This window comes from Penaeus monodon, chromosome 42, assembly GCF_015228065.2.
Source record: "Penaeus monodon isolate SGIC_2016 chromosome 42, NSTDA_Pmon_1, whole genome shotgun sequence".
NCBI lineage: Eukaryota > Metazoa > Arthropoda > Malacostraca > Decapoda > Penaeidae > Penaeus > Penaeus monodon.
In genome coordinates this window covers 9,877,597-9,893,374 of record NC_051427.1, presented here as the reverse complement: position 1 = coordinate 9,893,374, position 15,778 = coordinate 9,877,597, and the positions used below count along the sequence as shown (strand labels likewise).

Below are 15,778 nucleotides of genomic sequence, written 5' to 3'. Positions count from 1 at the left end.
TATTTTTATCAAGCAAAAAATTCTTATAATTCCCATTACACTTTTTTATTCCCAAAAAGAGTCATTATTCGAGACACTGTATTATATGCAGACATATTGTAAATAATATATACAACAAATCAAATCATCAAAAATAAATAAATAAACATTTTTACAAAAATAAATAAGAAATTTTTCGCGTGGATTCTCAACAGGCGTCTGCTATAAACCGCTGACGTTGTTTACCTGCCGATAGATGGCGCTGGATCACTCTCTTCAGTAAACAGAGCCGAAAACATGGTACGGAGCGGCGAGTGATCGTCTTATTTCTCATTTACATGTGTTCTCTTGACTAAACTTCAGTGAAATATTTTCTCAAAGTGTACATAGCACAATGGAGAATCCCTTCGATATAAGTTTAAGGGCGATGAATCTACGGATTCAGTGATATTCGTGATAAAATTTCGGTAAATGGTTTTGTGTTTCTCCCGAGGCATGGAAGGCGAAGGGATTGACAACATGGGATTTTCGGCGGAAGTTTATTAGATACAAACTCTTCCAATGGAATTATCCGAGAGTGTTAGACCCATTTAGAATAACTATGCAAGATATATTTTCCAAGTGAACGCCATATGTAAATGTGTCAATTTGTGTAAATTTGACTTATGGTCCACAATATTTTTTTCTTTATCGAAGTTCATGCGTCGGTTTCAAGAATTTTGAGTTATTAGTAATACAAATAAGTCTTTTTAGTTGAATTAATTGGTTTTTTAAATTTTTCATATTTCACGAGCACATTTTAAATATATTTTACGTATCTTATTTCAATCATTCCGTGTCTTCAAAACTATTTAAGTCTCGTGGTATTTCTTGTTCTGGGAGCGGAGTCGAGGATGTGAAATTTGTTACTTTATGCTCGTATTCAGTAAAAATAATGCTCGTATTCAGTAGAAAAATGTTTGTGCCTCCATGTTTTTCCTCGGAGGGAAAAAATGCAGGACGGAGAAATGCAACATGCTTATTTGGGCATCTGTAATTTGTCAGTGGTCTCCTTGTGTAAATTAGCATAATTCGTTTTAATAATAGACTAATTGATTGTTATTTTCTTTTGGTAAAAATTACTTTGGTAAATGAAGATTATTGCAGCATTGCAAATACCTACCAGGTGTTTCTAGTTAGAGATACTCTTATAGGTCTGAAATGTGAACACGAGCGAATTAAAATGAAACAGGGTTTTAAATTGCCCTGATGCACCCTCAAGAGACAGTCCTCAAAACCATGGTATCATGCGAACCCCGAAATCCGAACTAATGTTTCCAATCTTCTATATATTGGGGAAAACGCCCTCTGTACCCCACCTTTGACACTTCATGCCAATTTAAAGAAAACACAGTAATAACTCTGGCTGTATGAGTGTTTTGATATGTAGAGACCTTTGTCACTTTGCCGGTAAATAAGAGGCCAGAGCTGCTGTACATGTTTGTTTCTTACCCTCTATAAAACTATTCTCTTTCCCTCTACCCCTGGAGGTGCTCCTGCAACATCAACCCAAATCTGTAGAGTAGTATAGAGTAAGACATGGTATGTGCATGATACATCAAACTTGTATTTGAAGTAGAATGTATTGTACTTACATCTTTTTGGTATTGCCAGACTGCAAAAAATGAGTATCGTGTAGGGAAGTTTTCCCTTTGTCAGAATTTTTTTATGTAGTATGCAAATAGAAATCTCGGTTCTGAAGTGTTTCTTTTAGGACTGTTGTGCTTGCTTTGTTAGCCGAGGTTGTGGACCACCTTTTTCATGTTTGCTTTTCTCTGGATGTACCTTAACATTGCAAAAATACATTGACAAAGTAATAAGAAAGCTTTATTACATTTGGTCTCTGTACCTTGGGTCATTGTAAAATTTAAAGACTGATTAGGCTAACTGAAAATACATTGGTGATAAATGTAAAATTTAAAAATTTTTAAAGATTGTGGTCTAGACAAGAGAACAAACTACATTTATTTATGCATATTCTTTCATGCTCACTTCTTGCATTTCATTTTATCCAGCCATTTAGACTGATTAGTTCATAAACTATCTGTATTGGAAAAAAAAAAAAAAAAAAAAAACCCCTCACATGTACAGTTGAGCTTTCCCATAGTACATCCTACATTGGCGCAATGGTAGGTATACCTGATTAAACACGGGTTAATCCTTGAAAGATAAACTTAGAATGTGATTGTTGACAATGTACTTTTTCCACAGGCTACCACCAAGAAGAAGACCAGGAAGCTCCGTGGACACGTCAGCCACGGTCATGGCCGTATCGGTGAGTCCTTGGAAGTTTGTTTGATACAAGTGAATTGAGTTTTTTTAAGGGCTGGGTCTTTGGTCTGGAAATTTTCTTGAAATTCTTGGCACTAACGAAGAATCTAGAAATGTTTGAATTTTGGATCTCGGGAAAAATAGATTATTTTAGTTTGAGGTGGGTACCAGAATACCCTGATCTTGCAGTAAGGAAAGGAATTTGCATGTCATTAGCAGTTAGGGAGAAATCTGTATATTTTATTAATATTAAACTTCTTTTGATTGCGATTATAGGCAAGCACCGTAAGCACCCTGGAGGTCGCGGTAACGCTGGTGGCATGCACCACCACAGAATCAACTTTGACAAATACCATCCTGGTTATTTTGGCAAGGTAAGATTTTGGAAAGTTTGACTTTGATTGCAGTCACTTGTTTTTATCATAACTTCTCTCCTCGCCCTCACCCTTCCCCAATCAAATTTATTTCTTGTACTTTGCAGGTTGGTATGAGAAACTTCCACGCAAAGCCCAACACAAAGTATGCACCTGTCATCAACCTGGATAAACTCTGGTCACTTGTGTCTGAGCAGACTAGGCAGAAATACGCTAATGAATCCGAAAAGGCCCCAGTCATCAATGTTCTTAAATCGGTAAGTGTGGCAGTGGTTGGAAACGCTGTAACTTGGCCTTTATAAACCAGTGATGTCTGAAAATGATGGAATCACCCCTTTTTCCTGGTGTTACAATTAATATGAGGGAGCAGCTACTTCAGCTACATGCTTCCAGAGTTTCATTGGATTTACTATTTGACATGTTTTCATTGAAAATGGATCATTGCTCATATAAGGATGTGATTAAGACTAAAGGCCATTGGAGCAGATTAAGTTCTTGTATGATTATAATGCGTACGGGCGGACAGAAGAATATTGTTGAGTGTACATATCTGATTTTTGTTGATTGTACTAAGTTCTCTCGTTAGTTTATCAATTTATTAACTTTTTTTTTTCTCTCTCTCTCTCTCTCTCTAGGGATACTTCAAGGTCCTTGGCAAGGGTGCACTTCCCAACCAGCCTGTTATTGTCAAGGCCAAGTTCTTCTCCCGCAAAGCTGAAAACAAGATCAAGGCTGTTGGTGGTGCATGTGTGCTCGTCGCTTAAGTAAGCATATGGACTTTCTGAGCCTGCTTGTTGAATTTTGTGATGATAATGCGAACGGGCGGACATAAAAATGCTGTTGAACGTTCCTTTCTGATTATTGCAGTTAAATGCTCTGTGGAAAGGAATTTTTGTGTAATGTTTTCCTTACGATGAAATTCATTTTGTTGCAGATTCTTCTACAAGGCCAAATACAAGAATCAATGTCATCATGGCTTCTGTTAGTGGAATTAAAGTGAAAAAAAAAAAAAAGGCTTTTCATTGTCATCCTACATATAAAAATTTATGGAATTATTCAAATGCTTTTTAGGCAAATTATCTAGCATCTCACATATTGAGATTAATATCTTCACAATAGTGTGTCTGTGTATAAATGCTTATTATAAAAATGTATATATAATATGGTTAGATGATTTGCCCAAAAGTGTAATGGTTCTATGGTTAGATGATTTGCCCAGAAGTGTAATGGTTCATTTCAACAGGATAAGTAACAAGAGGTAAAGTGTGTTTGAGGAGTAGGAATGCATCCTTGCATATTTTTCCACGTATTGAAACCAGTGAATGAATCTGAAACTGACTAAATTGAAATTGTGTATTGTATTTTTTTTTTTTTTTCTGAACATGATTCTTCTGAGGAGTTTCATCAGAATGCAAGGTAAAGTTCTTTCTTTTTATTATTTCACTATCTATCTGATACTGATATTTAACACTGTGCTAGGATGATATAGTATTCATGCATACAAAGCGTTAATACACTTAGAAATATTCATATTGTATTACTAAAATTATACAACCTATAATAGTGTGTTTTTCATTATAGAAACTGTTTTCACATTAATTTGACATTTCTGCAGGTGGATTTGAAGACAACTTGGCAGTATATTTTCATCTGCTAAGGCAAAGACTTATGGATACAGAAGATGCCAAAAATGTTGCAGCTATCACTTTGTGAATGGTATGTGCATTTTCTAAGATACTGTTCATGCAATAATCAGTGAGCTTTAGTTTTTGTATATTTGAATTGGCCTAAGTATTATAATAGTTAAATATTTCTTGGCTAATAAAAGAAACGGAGGAAATACTTGTACATGATGATAATGCGTACGGGCGGACAGATTCATATTGTTGACTGTACACTTCTGATTGTATAGAAGGTTGAATATTTCTTAAGATTTAATGTTATGAATCCTTGGGTTAAATGGTTCCTTCCCCCTTCTAGGATTACTTCATAAGTTTACCATGGCTTCCAAAAGATACCAGTTATCAAGTGGAATCCTCTTAGAACACGACCACCTATTTTTCAACCAAGATGAACTGGGGTCCTATGTCTTTAGTGGACAACAGAAGGCAAGACTCCAGTAAATTCAGATAGGTAAGTTAAAACTGCAAAATATTGGCCATTTAACACCTGTAATGGAAATTATTGTAAGGGGGAATGTTGGAGAATGGACTTTTGACAAGTGCAATATTTTCAAGTAGAACATTTGCCAAGGTAGTGTGAAGTCCACAATAACTTTTATGCACATGTGATGATAATGCGTACGGGCGGACAGATTAATAATGTTGACTGTACACTTCTGATTGCGTAGGGGACTGAATTATTTTTAAAGTGCAGTTTTGGGAATCCTTAATTATTTTTCTTATTCTTGTCTTCTAGATTGCTACATGGCTGTTAATAATTCAAGTTTGCAAGTATTAACATTACATTATTATTCAAATGGATGAGCTGAGGTCCCATTCCTTTAATGGAGCAGACAAGTGAATTCAATTTGGTAAGGTTGAAATTGATGAATTTTTAAAGGGCCCTTTTGTACATCTGTATTCAATTAACAATTCAATGTGAATATACTATATTTGATTAGTAAATAAAATTGAGTAGAACATTTGACGTGGCAGCATAATCCATGATAACTTTGCTGCATTGGTGATGATAATGCGTACGGGCGGACAGATTAGTGATGTTGACTGTACTCGGCTGATTTAATGAAATGTTTAACTGTATTTACATTGTTTACATTGACTCTCTAATCTTACTTGGTGCTTTCTTCCATTTAAGAGTTGAAAGTAGCAGTCAATCCAGTTCTTCAGTTTGAAACTTCAAGATGGCAAATAATCCTCATGAAAGCAGAGCTTTCAAGTATTGCTACATGCGGTGCTTGCATATGCATTGACTGTTCTTGAAATGCAGAATGTACTATACACATGGTAACTTTAAGATCTACCATTTTGTGTTTGGAGAAATAAATATCTCGTGTTTATATTTTGTATCTATATCCTTTTCTTGACACAATTTGTTAAGGCACAGATGACTTGTCAACAGGTTTCACGAAGCAAAGTACAAGAGAAGTATTCTAACTCGGCTGCAAGAAATTATAAAATTTAGTGATGCTTCAGTACCATAAATTTGTATTGATCTCAACACTGCCAGTACAATAACTACTAATCCTAGTTGGCACAATAGTAAGCTGATATATATATACAGATTGACTGTATATGGAACCCCCTACAAATAAATTGTAACTATGCCTGTGAATGTAGCAGATGTGCAGTTAAGGTAAAACTAGTTATAAACCAGAATTGACAGTTACCAAAGTTGATACAGTTGTAACAAAGAACAAACTTTTTTGTCAGCTACAGGAAAGATTGTTTACAAGGATTTTAATATGAGAAAATAATGTGCAGAATCTGGAATCCCATTTAGAAAAAAAATTGAAAGAATAAGGCAATGTTTGCATTTCCAGATGGGTAAAGATCTAAAACAATGTGCCGAAGTCCCACACCATTAACAGTATTGTGGCAAAAAGGGCTAAAAAATGAGTTAATCATGGAGGTAAATGGACAGAAGGGATGAAAAATAGGAAAAGGAAAGTGGGAGAAGAAAAGGTAGGGGAGAGCCCCTACACTGGTCCTCAGTCCCTGCCCCCCCCCCCCCCATGACAACAAGCAAGGGATTGGGGGGGGGGGGGTTATAGCCTAATAACCACAGTATCATGTAATTACACTGGTAGCTCCCCAATCCATTGCTCATTGTTGCTGTGGGGAGGAGGCTGAAGCTCAATGTGGGAAATTGCCCCTACCTTGGACCTCAGCCTTTGCCTCAAATAATTCTGCATGGTCTTTTCTTCATTCCCTCTTATTGTCCCTTTTTGGCACAATACTGTATCATAATGCTGTGTAACCTATGATTTGGTAGATTTGTTTTTGATCATTCTGGAAATCTACAAACCAAACCCATTCTATTGCTATATTTTGTGTACACCGCTAATGGCCTTATATATTGATGGGGATAAACTTCCCCCCCCCCCCCCCCAAGTGCCCTGTGCTACAAGGACGTTGGTGATCATGGATTTTCCATGATCTTGGCAATTTAGAGCAGTGGTTTGCCGTTGCCTTCCGCCCGGTGTTTTTTATCGAGTCAATAAATAAATAAATAATACCTCCCCTCAATCCCTTGCTCATTAGGAGATGGGGACAGAGGCCCAATGTAGGGAATCGCCCCCACCTTGGTCCTCATGCCTCTAATAATTTTGCATAGTCTTCTCTTTTCTTTTTCCATTTCCTTTTCTTCATCCCCTTCTGTTCACTTATCCTGATTGTTGACTCATTTTTACTCCTTTTGCCACAATACTTTGTCATAATGCTGTGTGACTTTTGATGTCTGGCACATTTATTTTTTTTTTTGACCAATAAGCATTCTGAAAATCCACAAACTTTTTACCCATGAGCTTTGCCCCCAAGGCCCAAATATCGCTAAATTTTGAATACACTGCTGATGACCTTAGATGTTGACGCTGTAGAAATTTTTCAGTAAATAAAGTAGTGTCAGACACTAGTCTGTCACTGGAAATAAGTTGGTAGCTAGATGCATTTTTGGAGAACATTATATTTTACAAGTGGTGATTGATATACCAATATTTAGAATTTAAACAATTATGACAGGCTTTGACATTGGTTCTAATCACCCAAGAAAATTTTTAATAATTGAAGGGTGAAACCCCCCCGCTAAGAAGTTTTTGGTTCACATGGCAATGTTTGCAGATTTTCTGAATGGTCGATGGTCAAAACATGAATGTGCCAGACATTAAAAGGTCATATAGTATTTTGATAAAGCATTGTGGCAAAAAGGGTAAAAATGAGTAAAAATTTGGATAAGTGGACAGAAAGGAATGAAGAAGAGAAGGAAAAGGAAAATTTGCAAAATTAGTTAGAGGCGAGGGATGAGGTCCAAAGGGTGATCCCCCTAGATTGGGCTTCAGTCTCCAGGTGTAGTTGACCAGAACTCCTGCGTGTTTGTGAAAGTTAATTCTAATTTGAGTATCACCTAATTTCTCCAAAGATAGGTAGCTTAGGCCCCATACACAATCAAGCACATGCTTATTGCTTGCTTTTTGGGCATATGAAGGGGACAGCCAGAGAAGACCAACTGCAAGACACCAGGACCCCTGTTTATTTGAGACACAGGCTTTGCTCTCCCCATCCCCTGCTTCTTGTTGTAGGGGAGGCTTAGGACATGGAGACTGAAGCCCACTGTAAGGGATCACCCCTGCCTTGGACCTCATGGTCTTTTCCTCTCCCCCTTTCCTTTTCCTTTTCTTCTTCATCCCCTTCTTCTGCCCACTTATCCTTATCATTAACTCATTTTTACTCTTTTCACCACAATACTTAATCATAATGCTACATGTCCTTTGATGTCTGTCACATTAATTTGGTAGGACTATTTACCATTCTGGAAGTCTGCAAACATCACTTTATGGGAAGGAAAAAGAAAAAAGAAAAAATATATGTATATTACCTGGAGTGTTTGTCTCCCCAAGTCCCACCTTATCACTGTACTTTTAATACACCGCTAATGACCTTATATGTCGACACAGTAGAAATTTTTCAATAAATGAATAAAAACAAGCTCTGCCTGGTAAGCAAGCAAAGTCTACTGCAGTGCAGAATTAGTAAAAGAATAAAAATTTTACTTTTCAATTTCATGTTTAAAATTTCTAGCCTGGTTATTCATTAAGTTAACTGATAAAGTGGGCCTTTAGTAAGTTATCTCACTACTAATGAATTTTAAAGGATTATGTTATTTACATTTCATTTTATAAATCTGGTGTTTGCTATATCAATAGGAACAAATTAATGAACTTCAAGTTTTATGTAAAAAAATTTATAGTTACATTATTTAAATACATATATATGTAATTTATGTTGCCAATATGTATATCTTCAATCAATATATATATACAAATTATCTGTCATTTGTAGTAAAGGAAAGAGAAAATGATACAAAAGCAACCTTGGATGACCATTACCTGGCCCCAACCAACTTTATAAATAAATCTTAATTCACTACACAACAAAAATTAAACATATTAACTGTATTATAGGACACTAGTTGTGATAGGATTCAGTTTTCATTTACTTAACTCTACAATCTATCTTGTACTTTTGCCATTCTTACAAGACAAGACATCTCTTTGCACAAAAACTTACCACAATATTCACCAAAATTCTGTACACAATACACTAAAATAGTTTTTTCTGGACATATTACCAAAGCTCATAATCAAGCTCATTTGTTTCTCCACCCTTTCAACGTTTCCATTATCACCTTTTCAGTCATCACTTTTACCAGCTATCCAATCCATTCATCGTTATTTCATCTCCTTCCTTACCCTGTCCTCAAAATTATGGGTATCACTCCTTGCTAGACATTTCAACTGAGTACTTCCCATTGTATTGCCTTCATTTATGGTCATTATCACTCACTCAACCATCTCCTCTTCTTAATTCTTTTGAGGTATTCCTTTGTATGTATAATTTTTCTCATGTTATCAATCATTCACCTACTTTCCATCACCTCCCATATTTATTAATTCTACATTTATGTCACTGCTCACTCATCCATCTCCTCCCCCTCATCATCATCATTCCCTCCTGGCCGCCTCCATGTCAATCTGCAGGTCATCCAGCATCTCCTCAAGGCTGATCCTGGGCACCTCACCAGCTTCGCTCTTGTGTCTGTGTTCTGGAGTTTGTCAGTATCGGCGTAGATGTTGACGTTGTGCGCAGCTGCTGATCTTCCTCCAGGTCTTCCAGGAAGTCAATAAATCCCTAAACAGAAGATAAGATCATCGTAATATATTACAATCCTTAAGAAATAATTTTTGTAGTAAGAGACAATAATGAATGATGAAAAATTGATCCAGAAGTTCAGATAAGCAAAGACATATTAATATGGATAAAACACTTGCAGTGTATTCTAAAAAAAATAAATAAATAAATAAAAATTCAAATAAATAAATAAATAAAAATATATATGAACAAAAATAGAAAACAATTAAATTAAAAAACAATGAAGCATAAGCAAAGCACAATTACTCACTATTTTGACTGTAGTTTCATCATCCAGACCAAGATGCCGCAACTTGAAACGACGTCTACGATTGCGGGTGGCCTTGTCAGCATACACTTCTTGACCAGTACAACCATCAGGCACATGATCCGTATTCATTTTGTCTATATTGTCATCGTTGACATTAGATGTAGACATGTCAAATCTGTTTGAGAGAGCAAAAAGTATCAGCATGTGTAATGACATAGCTATTTAATGGAAGTGAAACATCTTTTCAAAATTATAAAATATCTTTAAAAATAGTACCAAACAACTATATAACAGTACTAACAACAAAATAATAATATATTAATCACACTAACTATGCTATCAATAACAACAAAAAGCAAAAACAAAACATACCCTAAGACTGCGTCCCCAGGATGGAGAAGGGTGACCAAGATGAGTTCGACAGAAGAGCATATTATCGGTCCCCAGCTCACTCTCCCTCGACCGCTGCACCCAGACCTCACCTACCTGATGCTGTAGGGGTTATTAGTAAAAAGTCTTTCATACTATCTCCATTCCAAAACCCAACTGTCATATACATGATCAAGACCTCCCTACAGCAAAACAAGTGCATGGCTACTTACTTTTGAAGAGATGTGTCCTTGCCTTTGAATCGCTCACCTGGGCCTCAGAAATGTCCATCACAATGAATCGATCAGCTTCTTAGATGTGCAGAGAGCCTTGAATGGAGCTTTTCAGTATGTGCTGCTGTTCAGGTTCAGCAACTAGAAGAAGACATATGCAATTTTTCATCTCCTTTTTCCCCACTGTCTTTTTTAACTAATAATGTTTATAATACAAAAATATCGTGACAATCATGCTAAGTGCACTTATATCTGCCCACCATACAAGTGAAAAAGGGGAAAAAAGTATGTAGTGTCCTTATCTGGGCAGTATTTGGGTCTATTAGACATATAACATTTGTAATACGATGTACTATGCAAATCTGTCCAATCCCTCCTAGCTGGTGCGCCAATTTGGGAGACAGGCACACCACACTATCTTACAAACTGGTACAATCTCGACACTGGAAGAGAAACTTTGCTTTATGTATTCAGATTAGTTTGATGTATTCAAATAAGATGCTTCAATTAATATGATCAAGTTTGTGCAATACTGAAAGCTCACTAAGAAAGCAAGGAACAACCAAAATGCTTTCAGTTACTATCTTGTGATCATAGACTAAACAACCATAGAAGGACTGTTTATCTGATGAGATTAGCATGTCTTTACCTGAATGTGTGTTTGTAATTGTACGTATTGGAATGGATGTCATGGGAGATAAGCTTCTTTGACTGTGTCCACGGCATGGAACCACAGACAGAAAAGAAGTCTAGCAGCTTCCTGGCATAAGGTTCGAAGGAGAAGAAGAAATCTAGACCCTCTGGAATGTAAATGATATATTCAGGATTAGATATCTTTTATTCAAATATTTCTGATGATGTTGCAGAACATGATACATCCATTTTATTACATCATAATAATTTTATTACATCGTAACAGAAAATCTTACCATGTACAGGCTTGATGCCAAGGGTCTTTTCATGGGCTCTGTGCTTTAGAATCAGCTGTTCCAGATAGTAGAATGTTCTTTTGTGGTCTGTTTTTTGCCTCACCTGCAATGTAGAACACAGTAGTCTCTCTTATAATCACACAAATGCTTTCATAATCTGTAGCAATTTCATGTTTTAATCATTCTGAAAGGAATTCTCTTAACATAACAGGTATTGTTTTTTCACTATTTTGACACTGGTCAAAAAAAGTATAAAGAGTTTATTGTTCCCTTTCTTATAGCTGCAGCTGTTACTGTTATTGTCATTTTTGTTACTGTTACTAATGTTGTTATTGTTATTATTGCTTACCTGGACCACAGCCTGCCAGTAATCCTTAGCTTCAACTCTGTGGCAGTCATCGCACATCTGCCCCGTAACCAAGAATTCTACGATGAAATCTTGCTGCAGAACCGCTCCTTCTTGAATTTCCTTCTGCACACTCAATTTGACCTGAGAAGAAAACAGGAATAATTTCACATCTGAAGAAAAAGCATAATTTCAAGCCTGTCTAATTGTAAAATTAAACAGATTTTTAAAAAGGGAAAGGAAGGGAGAGAGAAGAGAAGGGAGCGTTTTTACATCATGGTTATGTAAATACCACTTTTCTTTTCTTTTACTGCTGGTCCATTCAGTGGCTTTATTTATTTTTTGATAAATTAGTCACTAGACTATATTATATTCAAAATAGTAACTTATAGCATCCCAATAGGACATCATATTGAGGATTTTTTATAATTCACTTAACAAAAGCATTAAATAAATAAACTCTCCTACTCTTCCATACCTTTATTCTCTTTGAATGAGGTTCAGTCCACGCAAACCCCGCACTACAAGACGCACTTTATTGAGTCCTTTGAGCTTCTTCAGACAGAGTCGCAGGAGCTCCTTTGACTCGAGGGGAGCAACACCCATGTTAAAGGGGGGGTTCCAGGTACCCGCTCACACCCTTTTGCGGAAGTGGGGTTTTCCCTTGCTTGGGGATCCCCTCGAGATGTCATTGCGCGCTCGCAGGCAGGCTATGCATCTTTTGGGTTTGGGGTTTGGGGGCTGGATTGCCGCCCACATCACAACACAGGCTGAGGGATCAAAGGAAACATTTTTTTTGGTATTTGTAATTGACTATTAAATTTTTATTTAAAAAAATATATAGACCACTAATTATACTTGGCAATATTGTAACCATTGCTAATAAAACAGTTTTTCCCTGAAATAGTGAATACGTGTGAAACTTACAGGCATGGTAAAAGCACCTCCTCTTTTGGTGAATTAGAAAATAAAAACTACGGATAACAAGCAGAAATAGTAGAAAAATGTCAAACTTTATCGCCTAACATATGCAAATTTCCACATTTCATTCATGCCCTCCCATAACAACAATCTAATAAAATCAAATTACATCACACCAACAGTCGGTGCTCCGGGCGTAATATAATCCATATTTCCTCTCTTTTAAACACCTGTGAGGAGAAAATAAGCAGAAATTTCACCGAGGGACACTGCTTTGGGATCCACCCTCGCCACGATGTCGTCCCGTTTGTTTTGGTTTTGGTCGGACTATCGTACGCGGCGTGAAAAGTTATCGTACTTGTTATCGTACTTTCCACAAATGTTGAGGAAATTTTATATAATTCTTTTTATTCTGGGTTTTATTGGTCGCCTATTTTTTGTTGTTCTGGTTTTTTTTTGTTTCCATTGTCGCTTTGTGTTTATAAAGTTTGAAAAAAAGATAAGTATGGCGTATTTTGCTATTTGTGCACGATAATTTTCTATAGATTTGCAACAAAATTAGTCATGTTATATGTATTACCATGCTTTTAAAGTTTCAAAAAGGGTTTACTGCTATAAAAATTTGTTAAATTTATTTGTTTAATAATTATTTATGGAAAAATTTAATGCGGGTCGTTCATCGGACACATAACTAAGTTAGCGGTCAGTTTTCAGTGAATAATATGGCTCGCTTTCCTTGTGAAAATCTGCATATAGTTTTTTTTTGCATGAAAATTCTTATCAGGTATAAAATAGTAAAAACTTTTCATTTTATTTTCTTAACGAAGCGTTTTTTTGCAAGTTGGGAATGATTAATGGGAGATTGACAGGAAGTAGATCATAATAAATTCATATTGACAGTCAGGGGATAATAAAATTTTTTGAAATGCTTCAATTTGGCCTTATTGCATCTTATAGCTTCACATATCGATGGATAATACAGTATAAGGGACAATTACAATATAGTGTTATTTAAATATTTATTGTGTTCTTGGCTTCTAACACGAAAGAATATATTTATATATTTAAAAACAATTTAGCATAGCAAAAAATATTATACATTTCATTAATGGTGGGTGGGGATATACTTTTATTTATTCTTACTATTCTTAAATTAATAATTATTATACGCATGCATTCTGCATAGACGGTATAAATTTCATTCCTAATACCTACACACAAACACACACACAACACACACACAAAAAACACACACGATGTGTGTGTTTATTTTTACATACATATAATAATATATATATATATATAATATATATATATATATATAATATATATATTATTTATTTTAAAAATAAACCCCTCATGCAAAAAACGCACGTATGGCGTGTGTGTGTATACAACAAAAATACATATATTCCGCGCGTGTGTGTTGTATAATATTATGTATGCTGTGTGTGGTGTTTGTGTGTTGTGGTGTGTGTGTGTGGTTTGTGTGGTGTGTTTGGTGTGTGTGTGGGTGTTGTGTTGTGTGTTGTGTGTGTGGTGGTCTATACATATATATATATATATTTATATATATTATATTATAAAATATTTATAAACATGTATTGTTTTATCATTTACTCATCTGTTTATAAAGTGAAAAAAAATAAATCACTTAAGCCACTAACCCGATTCCTTTTTCTTTCGTTCATTTTTTTTTGTTTATGTAATTATTGTAGTGGCGATAGTCCTTTTCTATTTTTACTTTTGTAATTTGTTTTCTATTCTGTGAAGACCCCTTTTATATCTATGCTTTCTTATCAAATCTAGTGTATATTTTTATGATTATGTTTAATATTTCAGTTCTGTAGTTTTACGATATTTTTTTGCGTTCCATAACTTTGTTTACGTCACTATTGATATTTGTAACAGCCCGGGCTCTACTTTTCCTACTTCGCATTATAGGTTTTTCCCCGTGGACAACGCAGCTGATGGTACTATTTACACACACACACACAACACACAACACACACACACAACCACACACAACACACCACACACACACACACACACACACACACACACACACACACACATATATAATACATACACACACACGCACACGCACACACTCCACTCACACACACACAAACACACACACACACACACACACACACACACACACACACACACACAAATATATATATTATATATATATATATATATATAATATATATATAAATATATATATATATATCTATATATAAATGGGCGCTCATTAAAGATTTCCCGACTCACTTCCACTTATTCTCGGAGATCGAAATTTCACAAGCACAATGATGCACATCTAAGTAGGTCATGTGTTGATTTCCAGTTCTTAACTCGCATGTTTTCTGTTACAGCAGAACTTTTAGAATTTCACAGGTTGCAATGAAGCCATGAAATTACTTCAAAAATCAGTGTCTTGTTCATCTTGAAAACGTTTGCCTTTCAAAATAATTTCATGAATGGAAAGAGTGAAAGTCAGATGATACAAGGACGTGGTAGCCACAGGACTTGTGCTTCCATCTGGGCAATATCAGAGTTGTGAATAGGGGTACGTTATCCTTAGGAGGTGGACAACTTTTGGTCAACATTCTGCGCCTCTTGGTTTTGATAGCTTCCTGCAATTTCTGTAGCAGTAAAGCGTAGTAAGCTCCTGTACTTGCGGTACCTTTTGCAGGAAATCTACCATCACTATTCCATGCTGGTCCCAAAAGGCTGTAAGCCCTACCTTCTTTTGACTAGGAATTAGTTTCTGGATCATAGTGAAGGACTCATGTTTCATCCTGCTAATTAGTCTGTTTAAAAGAGTCCTCCAGGTTTCTTGGCACATGGCTAATAGAGTCTTGGAATAGTGGACTCGTTCCTTCTTCTGAAAAGAGGAACAACACTAATCTTGACATCTTGGGATAGCCCACAAACAGCATTATGGCAATCTTCCAAAATGGCAGTCTCCCTTTGATGGATGGTGTCCTCATCAATGGCAGACTAGTGTCGCCCAGGAATGGGAGCCATTTCCACAGACCTCCGACCCACACTGGCGATGCCACTATTAACAGCATCATAGGATGGGGATTCCTCCCCCTAATTGCTTTCATTTCCCAAGGTCTCTTTTCGTGTGCGGCCATCAAGTATAAAAACCCATGGTATCACTTTTCT

At 36.0% G+C, this 15,778-nt stretch overlaps 1 protein-coding gene, 1 long non-coding RNA gene and 1 pseudogene across 4 annotated transcripts in view; 2 read left to right on the top strand and 1 right to left on the bottom strand.

Moving 5' to 3' along the window:
- LOC119598870 (60S ribosomal protein L27a-like) overlaps positions 1-3,676 on the top strand; it is a 6,122-nt gene extending 2,446 nt beyond the window's left edge. For 2 of the 3 annotated variants that reach the window (XM_037948563.1, XM_037948564.1), the window contains exons 2-6: positions 2,230-2,293; positions 2,566-2,663; positions 2,771-2,920; positions 3,299-3,427; positions 3,598-3,676. In XM_037948563.1, coding sequence (XP_037804491.1) covers positions 2,230-2,293; positions 2,566-2,663; positions 2,771-2,920; positions 3,299-3,427 — 441 coding nt within the window. In that variant the 3' untranslated portion in view covers positions 3,598-3,676. Of the gene's footprint in view, positions 1-198; positions 280-2,229; positions 2,294-2,565; positions 2,664-2,770; positions 2,921-3,298; positions 3,428-3,597 lie in introns of those variants that run through there. The other variant, XM_037948562.1, reaches the window with a different exon arrangement.
- Positions 3,677-4,392: 716 nt separating this feature from the next.
- Positions 4,393-5,682, top strand: LOC119598871. The gene is made up of 3 exons (XR_005231032.1): positions 4,393-4,796; positions 5,082-5,196; positions 5,481-5,682. It is a non-coding gene; the product is annotated as an uncharacterized LOC119598871 (long non-coding RNA).
- Positions 5,683-8,703: 3,021 nt separating this feature from the next.
- LOC119598941 lies at positions 8,704-12,829 on the bottom strand (annotated as a pseudogene).
- Between the last annotated feature and the right edge of the window lie 2,949 nt (positions 12,830-15,778).